This window comes from Syngnathus floridae, chromosome 13 (genome assembly GCF_059516105.1).
Source record: "Syngnathus floridae isolate MCC-2025c chromosome 13, RoL_Sflo_1.0, whole genome shotgun sequence".
Classification (NCBI taxonomy): Eukaryota; Metazoa; Chordata; class Actinopteri; order Syngnathiformes; family Syngnathidae; genus Syngnathus; species Syngnathus floridae.
The window spans coordinates 4,668,189-4,680,994 of record NC_142425.1 but is presented as its reverse complement, the minus strand read 5'-3'; the positions used below and the strand labels follow the sequence as shown (position 1 = coordinate 4,680,994).

Below are 12,806 nucleotides of genomic sequence, written 5' to 3'. Positions count from 1 at the left end.
GACATTAACCTCAAAGGGAAGGCCGGAGGAGGGAGCTGAAGCAAGTAAACAAAAGGCCAAAGTTTACATTGACAATGGCACAAGCGTTCTTGAGTCCTTTTAGTGAAACTTTAGAGCTACAGGCGTGGAATGTGCAGAGTAAACACAGACAACACGGGGAAGACGATGAAGACGAGACACTTGGGTTCTGTGACATGAGTGCGAGATGTAAAACATAACATCAGGGCTACAAAGTTCCACTTTACTACGGACCGTCTGAAATTGTCGATTCTTTTATTTATTTGTTCAAAAATAAATATATAAAAGATAATTGTGTTTAATTGTCTTCATATTTCCTGAATTTTTTGGCTTGTTTTACTGTGAACACGCTATTTGCAGAGGATATGAACAGGCTGGCACACAAATAGCAAAAATATCTTACGGGCTATGCTTTTTTTTCCCCCATTCAACTCTTTATTGGGTGTCAAAATTCATCCGTTTCAATCAGGCATGTTTTCTGCCGTTTTCTGTCATAAACGGGTGAGCACTGCCCTCAAGTGGAATAAATACAAAATTACATGTACAAATAAAAATAAGAAAACTGCCAATAACCATTATTTTTTTCTTTTTTGTTTGTTTGGATTTTTTTCAGGATATTCCTCTTTTGTAATGATATTAAATGAATTCTATGGTAGAAATGACATTTTAGTCTGTCACTGGCATCAATTTTACTCAGTAAAATTCCGTTTTTCACCCCTTCAATAACCGCAATCGCCACTGGGTGGCAGTAATTTTACAGTTTTATAGTCACACAGGCCTTGAATGAAAAAATGAAAGGTAATTCCTCTCCAAGTTGACGACTACACTTCGTTCATCAAATATTGATTGATTCATTGAGTCATTTGATGGCTTTAAGTGGGGCAGGCATACATCGAGAATCAAGAAAGCCCCTTTAGAGGTTAAATATGGCCGGGTTCATTAAATGTAGATGTTCCAAAAAAGTATCTGCGCACTATGCTTTATTTTCTACAGTATGTGAAGCGAGGCACATTGGTGTGGAAAGCGTGTGAGAAGTACACCTGCTGGCTCCATAATCGAGATCCGGAGACACCCCCCCCCCCCCCTCTATTTATTTATTTTTATTATGGACGCTGCCGACCCTCCCCACCCCCCGCATTGTATACAAGGCAGATGTGCACACACATAACCGCATTACCTGCACTAATGCAGGCAGGTGCTTCCCCCTTGATTCAATCACAAGCCCCCAACCCTGCTTTGTTTTGTCTCTGACACACAACATGTGGAAACACGATGCTGCATGTATGTATTCTAAATCAACGTTATCCATCTTAAAGGTCATCGACTGGTACGCTCTGAGGCCTCCCTAGCAGAAAGGCAATTCAGCGAAATATTATAAAGATGTAATCTTGAAATGAAATCAAATATATAAATGCAAAGTCATTGATGTGGAGTCAGCCAGTGTGCTTCCAGATGGGATTACAGGTACAAGGGCCACTCCTGATGATGGAGTCATACCAGTTGGTGGTCAAACAAACAAAATGATCTGATCAATCCCTCCCGACACACAAAGAGCCTGGTCGAGTAATCAAGCGCAGCAAAAGTAATGCAGATGAGCGGTTGCTATGACGACAAGATGAGAATGACAAGCTTTACAAACCCGGCGACATTCAATAGGCTGTAGCGATCCAGGTGCTCGTGAGTGGCAAACACATTCAAATAAGAAGTGCTGTTGTGGGGTTTATAACAAACACGAATTAAAAATATTTTTACATACCGAAGCGTCTGAAAGAAGTTGGACAGTGGTACAGTGGTTACAAGTTCAACTCAAATTATCTTTCTGCATTGAAATGAATGGAAGTGCCATTCATTTGTTCGGACACACACAAAAGATTAGGCTATCAAAGTAGGGCCGGTGTTGACTCTTTATTCCTTCCTTCCTTTCTAATATTTTAAAAAGTACAAAGCATTACATAACAGTAGGTCCACTACGTTTAGGGTTGCAAAAAGAGGTGTCGGCCCCACACTGCACTTTATGAATAATGAAGCACTTAGGAGAAAAATGACGTAAACTCTGCGGTGCTCTTTGCAGGCAGGCAGGCAGGCGAGAGAGGCGAGGCAAGGCGAGGCAGGCCGGCGTCGAGGCGCGCGCACCCGGGCGTGATGCGCCCGTGACGTCGGTTCCGTCTGGGACCTTTAATCCCTCTGCCGCAGCAGTAGAGGAGCGAGGAGGGGGGCAGCCAGCAACCGGCATGGACCGCACGAGCTAACGGCAGGCAGGACCCCCTCCCGTTAGGCAAAAACAAAAAGACGCATTCTCGGTGGGTCCTGGTTGAAAGCTCTCCTTATCGATCCAAACCAAATCGGGATCCGGTGCCGGTTCCGTTCAGGCCAGACCCCCTCCCTACTTTCGTGCCTCCCTCCCTCCTCCTCCGCCACCAGACATCCTCCCTCCACATTGTCATCATTTACAAGCGTAGCGAGGCGGATCGGTGCTGCAAAACATGCAGGATGAGCCTGCGGGGGTGACACGCACTCTGACGCCGCCGTCCACCGACGAGGAGCCTGCCAGCCGCTGCACGGTGCCAGCGGATTACGAGCAGCGAGGCTTCCGTCCGACGTGGCCTGCCCGTGACCTTCAATTCGGTCGGGAAAGACAGCGGCAATCCGGAGAGTTCGCCCCGGAACCAGCGGCCGCGTCGTCGCCCGCCCTCGACCCGCGCGAGGACGCAGCCGATGCCGCGACGCCACCACCAACATCGCCGCCGCCGACTTCCGTGAATCCGCTCCGCGACCTCCCGATGGACTCCCCCGTGGGCCACTACGTCAGCAACGGCAATGACTACAACATGTTGTCCGGAGGTCTGGGCGCCGCCTTCCCGGAGATGCAGAGCACCACTGGCAGTGGCGGCTCGTCGTCGCCCTCTCTCCCGGGCTTCGGCACGCCTTGGTCGGTGCAGACGTGCGGCTCATCGCCCCCTCCTCCGCCTCTTCCTGCTCCCCCGCCTCCTCCCGCTCCACCTGCGCCCGCCTGCACCTCCGGCGACAGCAGTGGCAGCGGCGTCGGCTTCTACACGGGGATGCGTTCGTCTTCCGTCAACCCGGCCTTCTTCCAGGGCTTCTCGGCTAATCCGTGCTCCGGAATGAACGTGCAGGGGTTCGGCGGGCCCTTCTCGCCGCAGATCCGCCGCTCTCCCATCAGCCCGCAGATGCACAACCAGCAGGGCACCTTCCTGCAGCAGAGGAACAACTACAACCAACATCAGGTGGGCTCCAGACATTGCCAGACGCATCCCAGAAAGCGAGCATTTTTCTGCATAGTCGACCTCCGTTATATTGCGGTCAATCATGGTTTCGCTGATTCTTAAGCAGTCTTTTTCCCCACTGGGTTCTTAATTCAAGACTTTTTCATGTGTCTATGTCCATCCGATTTTGTGTTGATTGGTGAAACTGATGTTGGGGCAAATTTCTTATTTTACCTTTGTTTTATTAACTTTCCACATATGAGTGTTTTTATTACCAAAATGTCTGATTGTCTAGATCAGCTAGAAAGTTACTGGAAAAGAAATTACCCAAAGCATACAGCATCATGTGCCCAACAACAACGACATTGATGGAACAGACCAACTCGTGATCCCAAGCATACCACATCATATTCAACGTTCATTAGCTCCACGTGTGTTCCCTAATTGCTTTTGTTGCCCCCCAGCCTATGATGAAGCAGTCTCCCTGGGGGGCTCACCAGGGCAACGGCTGGAGCTCGGGTGGCGTGTCCTGGGGGCGCGACCATCGCAAAGGGGCGGGCGCCGCGGGCACGGCAGGCCAGGGTGGCCACGCGTCGTCGCCCCTCAAGAAGGCCTTCCACAGCAACGTCATCGCGCCACCCAAGTTCCCGCGCTCGGCCACCTCGCTGGGGCCTAAGTCGTGGCTGGAGGACAACGTGTTTCGCACCGACGGCAACAGTAACACTTTGTTGCCCCTCCAGGTACGACAAGCGAGGTCATGGTGTTAGCTTGAACGTGGAAATTAGCATCTCAATTAGTCAGTAGGTTGTTGGGATGATGAGTTTCAGGGACGTCGGGTGTGGCTGTCAAGTTTTGAAACGCTCTTTGTTTTCTCACTAGAGCTAAGCTAACATTAGCAACCGCTGGGACTGATGAAACCCAATACGCACAGAGTGTTTAATGTCATTCCGGAAAATGAAATGATGTCATTTTTTGCCGCCGGCTCACTTGGGGAGTGACGTGATTTGACTGCAAAGTGCTGGACACAGCTTGTGTGTCATCCTGGTTTCATGATCGTATCTCGCTAGTAATGGCCAAAATGAGATTGCTGTGTTTTCTGAGAGAGCACAAAACAAGTGAAAGACGAAATGACTTGTGTGCGACAAAGCACAAGGCTTCCCGTTTCAGGAAGTGTCAGCGAGTGCGCGGATGGCGCTGATCTTCATTTCCATAAACACTGTCACATGAGGAATTCAAATTCCAAGACCTTTTCCTTCCTTCCTCGCTGTCTGCTTAGTGTTTGGTAGTCAGTGACGCTTGTCACTAGCGTCTCATTGTTTTCAACCTGAGTTAGCAAGAACATCATAAGAAAAGGAAAAAAAAAATCCTTTATTTCAAATCACACTCCTGTAACACAAGCGTCATAGACCACAAACAAAATGTCTCCATGAACCCCCAAAAAATATTTAAAAAATGGATTAGCATGAAATAGGATGCTACTCTGTGAGGCTTTGGTGGATGACTAATTGGGTCACGGCATCTTTTATTTCATTTCAACATGTAGCATGAGCTCATCATGCTAGCTGGGGACCAGAATAGTCCCGTATGAGTGTGTCGTGCGTTTCAATGCCATACTCTCGGTTCCTGTTTCCACTCCCGGATTCCTTTGACCCGTAAATCTGGGGAATTGCCCATATACAGCGCTGGGCAGCATACCTCGCGGACCCCTAAACCCAACAACGGAAAGAATGTTGATCCCGGCCAAGCCGAAGACAGCCCAGGCTTATTATTGAAAGTAATATTCCCGAGACAAATTGTGATGAGATAAACCTCACTCAAATCTTTCCGTTTTGTGCTTCTAGGACCGCTCCAGACTGTATGAGAGCCTCAACATGCATTCGCTGGAGAGCTCCCTGATTGACATCATGCGGGCCGAGCAGGATCCTCTGAAAGGTGAGCGCTGCTTCTCACTTTCCCAACTGCGAGGTCTCCTGAGAAGCTGTGTTGTGTTTCTCCATCAAAGCTTATTCACTCCCCCACTGAGCGCCTAATACGTGTGGGCCTCCAGCTGGGTATTTACACCGCCAAGCGGCTCTGATCACATGAACCCGGCCGATACGAAAGTTGTTTTTGTGTGTTGGCCAAAGCAAGAAAGCATGACGTAGCTGCTTTGAGACAAAAGTTTAATTTCTACAAAGAACAGTTTTATCTCAAATCATCGTTCCCCATTGAAATCAATGGAAGTCCCATTAATCTGTTCCGGCCTCCCAAAAAATATCAACAAAAATGGTTGTGCAGTGGACTCCAGCTATATATACCAAATATCTGCATCGACTGTAATTGCCATTGTAAATTCCCATGGAAATTTACCAGGACTTTTCCCACCCCTTTGCAACCCTACTAACCACGGGGCCTATGGTACCAAACTCACAAACGGTGCTTCTACATTTGAATCATTGTTGTTCCTCCTGAAGCAGCAGCTGGCAAGGACACGGGCCGAGCGGGGAGTGCGGGATAACACGTAATGCTAATTTTAGACGCCGTCGCCCTTTCACACGCTGTGTTTGACAGCCAGGAGAGTCGAAGGAGAGGAAGAAGGAGAGCTGGCCAGGCTGGGCTGCTGTTGGCTATTTTTAACAGCTCCTAAACACATGGGACCCCACATATTGGCATGGTGGGGTTGGCTTCCTATGCCATTTTAAAAATGAACTTGCTTTCGCTGGGTTCGCCCCTTAAAACGAGCAATTACTGTTCAACACTCATTATTGAGTGATTATACAATGACACAATGGCTAGCATATTTAGCTAACATGCAAGTGACCAAGTGTGGGTTTGTTCATCCAGGCCGCATTGGATGCCTGAACCAGACTGCCGACGGGCTCCTCATGCTTAACGGTAATTATTACTTCATTTTATTATGGTCTTCACTTCCAGCAGTCCTTATACAATAAATTAGGTGAAAATTTTGCCGCAATCTGCCACTTCTAGATGGTTACGAGTGGAGTTAGCCAGTATGCGATGAATGGCTGAATGAAATGTTCAGTTGTGGCATAATGAGCTTTTTATATGCCATACATTTGTATTTAATCATTTAGAACATGTTTTTATTCAAGTACAAGTCTTTTTAATTAGAATGTGCCATATTTATAGGGTGTAAAAAAAAAATTGTGAACAGGCGGTCTAGCATTTGATTAGTTCCAAAGACCTGAAACATTCTCCTCTACTTACATGCAGCCAGGAGCTATGGCAGACGTCGAGGTAAAATTTAAATTAATTCACCACGTTTGCATATCATTTGGCTTTTTTCACTTCAGATGTGGCTTATTTTTAACCTGCTGTGTGTTTGCTCATTTTGCAACATGACAAGATAGTTAAATATTTAAAAAAAATTGGAAATTGTCATTATTTGCAGTTAAAACATTGTCATCCGTGCTCTGGTTGGTACCGTGACGTTTGTTGGATTAAGCAGGGTGGCTTTTTTTTTTTTTTTTGCAGTTTTGTCTTTTAAATAAATTGTGGCTAATCCTCGTCAGTGCTGAAATAACACAATGACACGTGACTACCTTCGCCCTTGACATGACCTGCTCTCAATCTCCGCCTCCAGGGCGCTCTTCTCTTTTCCCCATCGACGACAATTTGCTGGATGACGGCCACGGCAACCAGGCGGTTCCGGGGGTCCTGGGCTCGGCCGGCTGCTACCCGCATCAGAACGGCGAGCGCATCGAGCGCTTTTCACGCAAGGTGTTTGTGGGCGGGTTGCCGCCCGACATAGACGAAGGTGAGAACGCAAGGACAGTGATTCTTTTTTTTTTTTAATCTGCTACGCGGGCTCTCTCTCGCGATATGCCCCAAATCTGCAAGAACTATGATTGTATGGAACGCTGGCTCCCTCTAGTGGTACGCCGAAAATCTACTGCCTATTGTTTTGTCACCACGTCAATATTTCCAGTGTGGTCGATACTAAGGTTGTCACTTGGGTCTGACAAAAATCCTATAAATGTTGAACATCGAATCGACCTTTTTGTTTGTAAGCAATGGCGCCCTTTGCATATCTAATCCAAGATAAAAATCACCCTTCTACGCTGCAAATATATAGCTCTAATGAGTAAAAATGACATTTACTAGTTATTTGTTTAGTTATTGCTTTATTTCTTAGCCTTTAATATTTTGGTTCATTTTCAACAGTTTTTTGTTGTGGACACCTGGGGGCAGTATTGGGAGGAAAAAGGGGAAATAAATAGTAATTATGTTCTGTTTGCTTATGTGGAATAAAAACAAGTAATGTAATTATTCACAGTGTGTAAGAATAACCAAATGTGGTTGCCTGTTCCTCTGCTGCTTGCTTGGCTGGGTTTGATTTTGATGTTTTTTAGACTTGGTGTGATCATCTTATGCGGTTTTACCTTCATATTTGAGAAGAATTTTTGCTGGGCACAAGGAGCAGCTAGCATAAAATGGATCGCCTGGTTTTAGCCACATAGTGAATTTCTCCTGTTTTAACCAGTCATTATTAAAACGTGTCGAGCGTTTCTATTTTTTTCTTTACTGGCCTATCATCACCTCCTGGTCATCCGTCTCTCCACCCATTTTCACGATAAAATTTCACTGTTTTTATCGACTAGATCCTGACAAAAAGCACTTGACTATTTCCCCGACGGCTGTTTTGTCTGAACACTTTGTTTCCTCTTCCACTTTAGATGAAATCACCTCCAGCTTCCGCCGCTTTGGTCACCTGGTGGTTGACTGGCCGCACAAAGCTGAGAGCAAGTCCTACTTTCCACCCAAAGGTTACGCCTTCCTGCTGTTCCAGGAGGAGACTTCCGTGCAAGCCCTGATTGAAGCCTGCATGGAGGAGGATGGCAAGCTCTACCTGTGTGTCTCCAGCCCTACCATCAAGGATAAACCTGTGAGTACACCATCATTTGAAAAATTCCAACCATGATTTAAGGGATTAAATAATCTTTTCATCTGCAGGTGCAAATCCGCCCGTGGAACCTGAGCGACAGCGACTTTGTGATGGACGGATCTCAGCCCCTGGACCCCCGCAAGACCATTTTTGTGGGAGGCGTCCCTCGTCCCCTGAGAGCAAGTAATGATCAACGTCATTTTGTCTTTTCTTCATGGCGGTCTTTGAGATCTCTGACCGCCTCATGTCCTGCTTAGTCGAACTGGCCATGATCATGGACCGCCTCTACGGGGGCGTCTGCTACGCCGGGATCGACACTGACCCGGAGCTCAAGTACCCCAAAGGGGCGGGGCGGGTGGCTTTCTCCAACCAGCAGAGCTACATTGCCGCCATCAGCGCCAGATTTGTGCAGCTGCAGCATGGTGACATTGACAAGCGGGTATGATTCTTTGGTCCTCTTTGTAGTGTTGGACTGACCAAGTGAAGGACTGACTGATCAGTACATGTTTTGCCATGTTGACTTTTGTCCACGTGTCGCAGGTGGAGGTGAAGCCGTACGTGCTAGACGACCAGCTGTGCGACGAGTGCCAGGGCGCTCGCTGCGGCGGCAAGTTTGCTCCCTTCTTCTGCGCCAACGTCACCTGCTTGCAGTACTACTGCGAGTTCTGCTGGGCCAACATCCACTCACGCGCTGGCCGTGAGTTCCACAAGCCTCTGGTCAAGGAAGGCGCCGACCGCCCGCGGCAGATCCACTTCCGTTGGAACTAGAAGCTAGCAGTAGAACCCCTCCAGCTAGCTAAACCCGGGGTGTCCAAACCTGGAGCCATTTTTTAGCCTTCCGCGAGATATCTAAATATCAATTCATACCCGACTAGACAAAAAAAGCCTTGAATCCTTCACAAAAGCAAACAACCGTCGTTTCATCATCTATTTCAAAAGTCGATATATTTCTTTCACTGTTTTTTTTTGGTGGATTCGTCTTTGTTGAGCCTTGATTCCTTTGATTTTTCCTTGTGCGGACAAAATAATCCAAACGCCTTTGCGCTAAAGTTTAGCGCGTTTAGCGGCTAAACGCTCTAAACAACACTCTAGGTAGCGGCAGAGCTTTTTCGCATCCACTATCATCGTTTTTTTTTTACCACCGCACATCTCAGGCAGGCTTTTTTTTTTTTGGGTACTTTCATATTTTCATCAACAAAACAATTTGAGTTTTAGACATTTTAAATTGTTTTGATGTGAGACGAAACAATAGAGAGACGGGGATATTTGCGCATGTGGGCAACTGCTTGCCCGCTCGCGTCCCGCACTCATGCCTGCTGAGGACACTAACCAAAGGTTGCGAAGCACGATAGGAACCAGAAATGCCGACATGCGCTTGTAGCACGCAAAACTACTGACCGTTAGCCTCTTTTACAAAGAAGATCATACCTCAGTGTCTTTTCACTAGCCACTCGATTTAACATTTACAGTATACGTAACAAGCTATCGTAGGAAATCTCGCTGCTATTAAGAAAATAATCAACACATATACGACTAGTTGTGTAGGACAAATACTTGACACTCCTGTTATATTGTAGGATAAGGTCAGACGAGAAACCAAAAGTAGTTTGAAGGAGTTTCTGCGGAAAATGGTTAGTCGTAGATTTAATGACGAAGCGGCTCTGGAAAAAAATGAGACCCAAAATTGACAGGACTTTGTTGTGGGTGGACCATTTTAATTTTTTTTAAACAAATGCTATCCATTACAATATTTAGATTTAGAATTTATGTTGTCGGAAGTTTATAGAATCAAAAATGTTCAATTTACTCAAAAAACTAGCGGACATACAAAAACCAGAACATTTTTTAGCCCAAAACATTCTCGAAAACGGAATCTTACCAAAACTAGGGCAAACCAAATTTCCACCAATAACAAAATCAGATAAACAGATCATTTTGCAGTGCTCTCATTTTTTTCCCAAAGCTGCACATGACGTTTGTTTGGATGCTGTTAAAAACAACAATGCAGTGATGCGTTTCTGGCAGCGCATGTTTGGAATCAACTCGCATGCTAGGACGGATGTGAGGAAATTTGCTAACGATAAAAAATTTTTAAAAAAAACTCAGTTTTCAGTAGCATGAAGCTAAAAGGAGTGTGTGTGGCGGGGTGAAACACCAGCGCGAAATAAGAAAAAAAATATTTAAACCTGCATGCTTCAGTGTTTATCTGTCCGTTTACGATGAAAAGACGATTCTGCTGTAGACTATTAGTGGACAAAAAAAAACAAAAAGTGTGGTGTTCGGTGGTTGTGGTTTTTTTTCCCCCTTGTCGTGCGTGTGTGCGTGTGAATGTGTGTAGAATAAGGCTCTGGTTAACGATATCGTCAAGGGGCGGTGTAGGAGGCGGTGTTCACCGTTTCAAAGGTGACAGAGGCAAACGATTCAATCGGACGATATTTCGGGGCAATCTCCCTCGGTCGGTACTGTACAACTTGCTGTGTTGTCATGGTTACGCTGTTGCTTGTGTTGACTACTTCCCCTCACTGGACCTTCCCTGAGTGTATTTTTTTAATACGGTAATATATTATAATTATGATTATTATTGTCATGCACTACTTTTCTATATGTTTCTTATCCATCCGTGCAAATTCTTTTAAAAAGCTTCCCCTTATTTATTGTCCCACGGATGATTTATTGTGCAATTTTAATTTTTTCATGTGCCGCGTGTGAAGTCTTAAGTTATGTGTGTGCGTGGATAGAGAAGGAATTGAATATTTTCTAATATAATTCTTAATGTGGTCCCTAATGTTTGAATACGGTCACCTGTAACACTTGACTTGCGTTGTTATTGTTTTGTTTGTTGTCCGTTTTTGTAAAGGAAAAACAAAATCACATTTATTTCACTATTTTTGTAGACGAACAGATATTTGATTTTGATTGTATTTTTCTATTCAAAAGTGATTCTATTCCCCTCCTATAAACCCTCCTGTTGCAACAAATTTGACCCAAGGATGTTTTAGTATCAAATGTGTCAGGGACCAAAAAGAAAATCATCATTTTATATTATTTTTGTTCACATGACTTTCAATATTTTTTTTAATTTTTAACTATAAACTAAAAATATTTGGGGCTTTTTGGTGTTTTTTTTTTTAAGTGAATCATCCCGATTATACACATTTTCTCCAGACTTCTGTCAAGATGTCCATTATCCACTCCCAGCTGAAGTTTACTGTAGATTGGTTTCTCACTTGCTCAATGCTAACACGCAATGCAAAACATCATTGACAGGCTAAAAAATGTAGCATTGATGCTAGGACCACTGATATTCAAACAGAAATGATGTTTCGTGCATTTAGTTAAATGAACAAAATAACGCTTGGAACTGTTTTGAAATGTAGTTGCTAAAAGGATCAAAACAATGTTCAAGGGATCTTTTTTTTTCATCCTGACACAATTAATTAAACATGCCCAGGGTCAAATTGACCCGGTGACAGGAGGGTTTGTTATGTCCAAACCTTTAGTTACAACATAAAAGGTAATCACGCACACACGCGCATCCAGACAGTTTGTAGTATGATTCTTATTTTCATGCACACGCGTGACGGAAGGCAGCATGAAGGTTTTGTTCTTCTTCTTCTTCTTTCCGGAAGACACTTGAGATTCTCCCGCTCTGAAACTTGAATTCTTCTTCTTCTGTCTCTCTCTAATGACACATTTTGAAAGGCTGACTAACCTCGATTCTGTGTTGTGACGTGCAATACCGTTTCTAATGTTTGTACAAAAGTAAGAATTACCGTGTAAAACCTTTTTAAAATGCAGATTTTATTTTTTTCATTGCATATTTTGCAGATTTTTCTGATCCACATTGTCATTTTTTTACTGTCTAATGAGGAGAAAAAAGGAACCAGACCCCATTTTTTCATTGCAACTATTTTTAAATCCAGATATCTTTGTACCGATGTAAATGATTGTAGTTATTTTGGATAGTGTTTTGCTAACAAAAAGAGAGACTTTTTCATGTATATTTTCACCTTGGTTAACCTTCTTTCTTCATTTCACCCAACGGTAGCAGAATTCTTGGGAGGTTTTTGTTTTCAATGTCATTGGTATTATTTTGTATTCTGGTGTGGAACTGCAGAAGATGCTAATTGCTGAGATATTTTAATGAAGCTGCATATTTCTTATTTCATTGTTTCTAAAATCAGAGTTGACCTAAAATACAAAACGTTGATTGTTATGGTGCATTTGGATGGTGATCATTATTACTGGCTGGTAGTTTGATATGCAAAATGAACATTGCGTTTTATTTTTTACCTGGCCATGTTTTGTATTTCACGAGTGATTAAAAATGTTTTTGTTGTTTCAATTCACTTGCTAAATAAAGACCCACTCTGTCTGGACACACTACGGCTGATTTTTTATGTTGTTTTTTATTTATTTATTACAAAAGATATTTGACTTACTAATGGCAATATTCAGTTTAATGATTGTCTTATTTTTTCAATAGGAGCGACTTTACGCCCACAATATACAATACAAACAAACTATTTATTTATTTATTTATTTATTTATTTATTTATTTGTTTATTTATTTATTTATTTATTTATTTATTTATTTATTTATTTATTTATTTATTTATTTATTTATTTATTTATTATTTTCTCTCGGTACAGAACCTGGATGGATAAAAGTCAACCGT

The 12,806-nt window shown here is 43.9% G+C and overlaps 1 protein-coding gene across 2 annotated transcripts; it reads left to right on the top strand.

Moving 5' to 3' along the window:
• Nucleotides 1–2,105: 2,105 nt before the first annotated feature.
• cpeb2 (cytoplasmic polyadenylation element binding protein 2) lies at nucleotides 2,106–12,506 on the top strand. Of its 2 annotated transcripts, XM_088394585.1 has the most exons (10): nucleotides 2,106–3,263; nucleotides 3,707–3,982; nucleotides 5,084–5,174; nucleotides 6,066–6,116; nucleotides 6,456–6,479; nucleotides 6,826–6,999; nucleotides 7,919–8,127; nucleotides 8,196–8,310; nucleotides 8,385–8,566; nucleotides 8,668–12,506. In XM_088394585.1, exons 1-10 carry the CDS (start codon nucleotides 2,502–2,504, stop codon nucleotides 8,893–8,895), a joined length of 2,112 nt encoding a protein of 703 aa, XP_088250711.1. In that variant the 5' UTR covers nucleotides 2,106–2,501; the 3' UTR covers nucleotides 8,896–12,506. The 2 variants fall into 2 exon arrangements, with proteins under 2 accessions (XP_088250711.1, XP_088250712.1); XM_088394586.1 differs by lacking the exon at nucleotides 6,456–6,479 and having other exon boundaries at nucleotides 2,107–3,263.
• Nucleotides 12,507–12,806: the final 300 nt, after the last annotated feature.

Bases quoted from the DNA above. Each gene is read 5' to 3' on its own strand.
- cpeb2 (XM_088394585.1), top strand. From the start codon at position 2,502: ATGCAGGATGAGCCTGCGGGGGTGACACGCACTCTGACGCCGCCGTCC. The intron at 3,983-5,083 runs GTACGACAAGCG...TTGTGCTTCTAG, and splicing joins ACACTTTGTTGCCCCTCCAG to GACCGCTCCAGACTGTATGA. The intron at 8,128-8,195 runs GTGAGTACACCA...TTTCATCTGCAG, and splicing joins CTACCATCAAGGATAAACCT to GTGCAAATCCGCCCGTGGAA.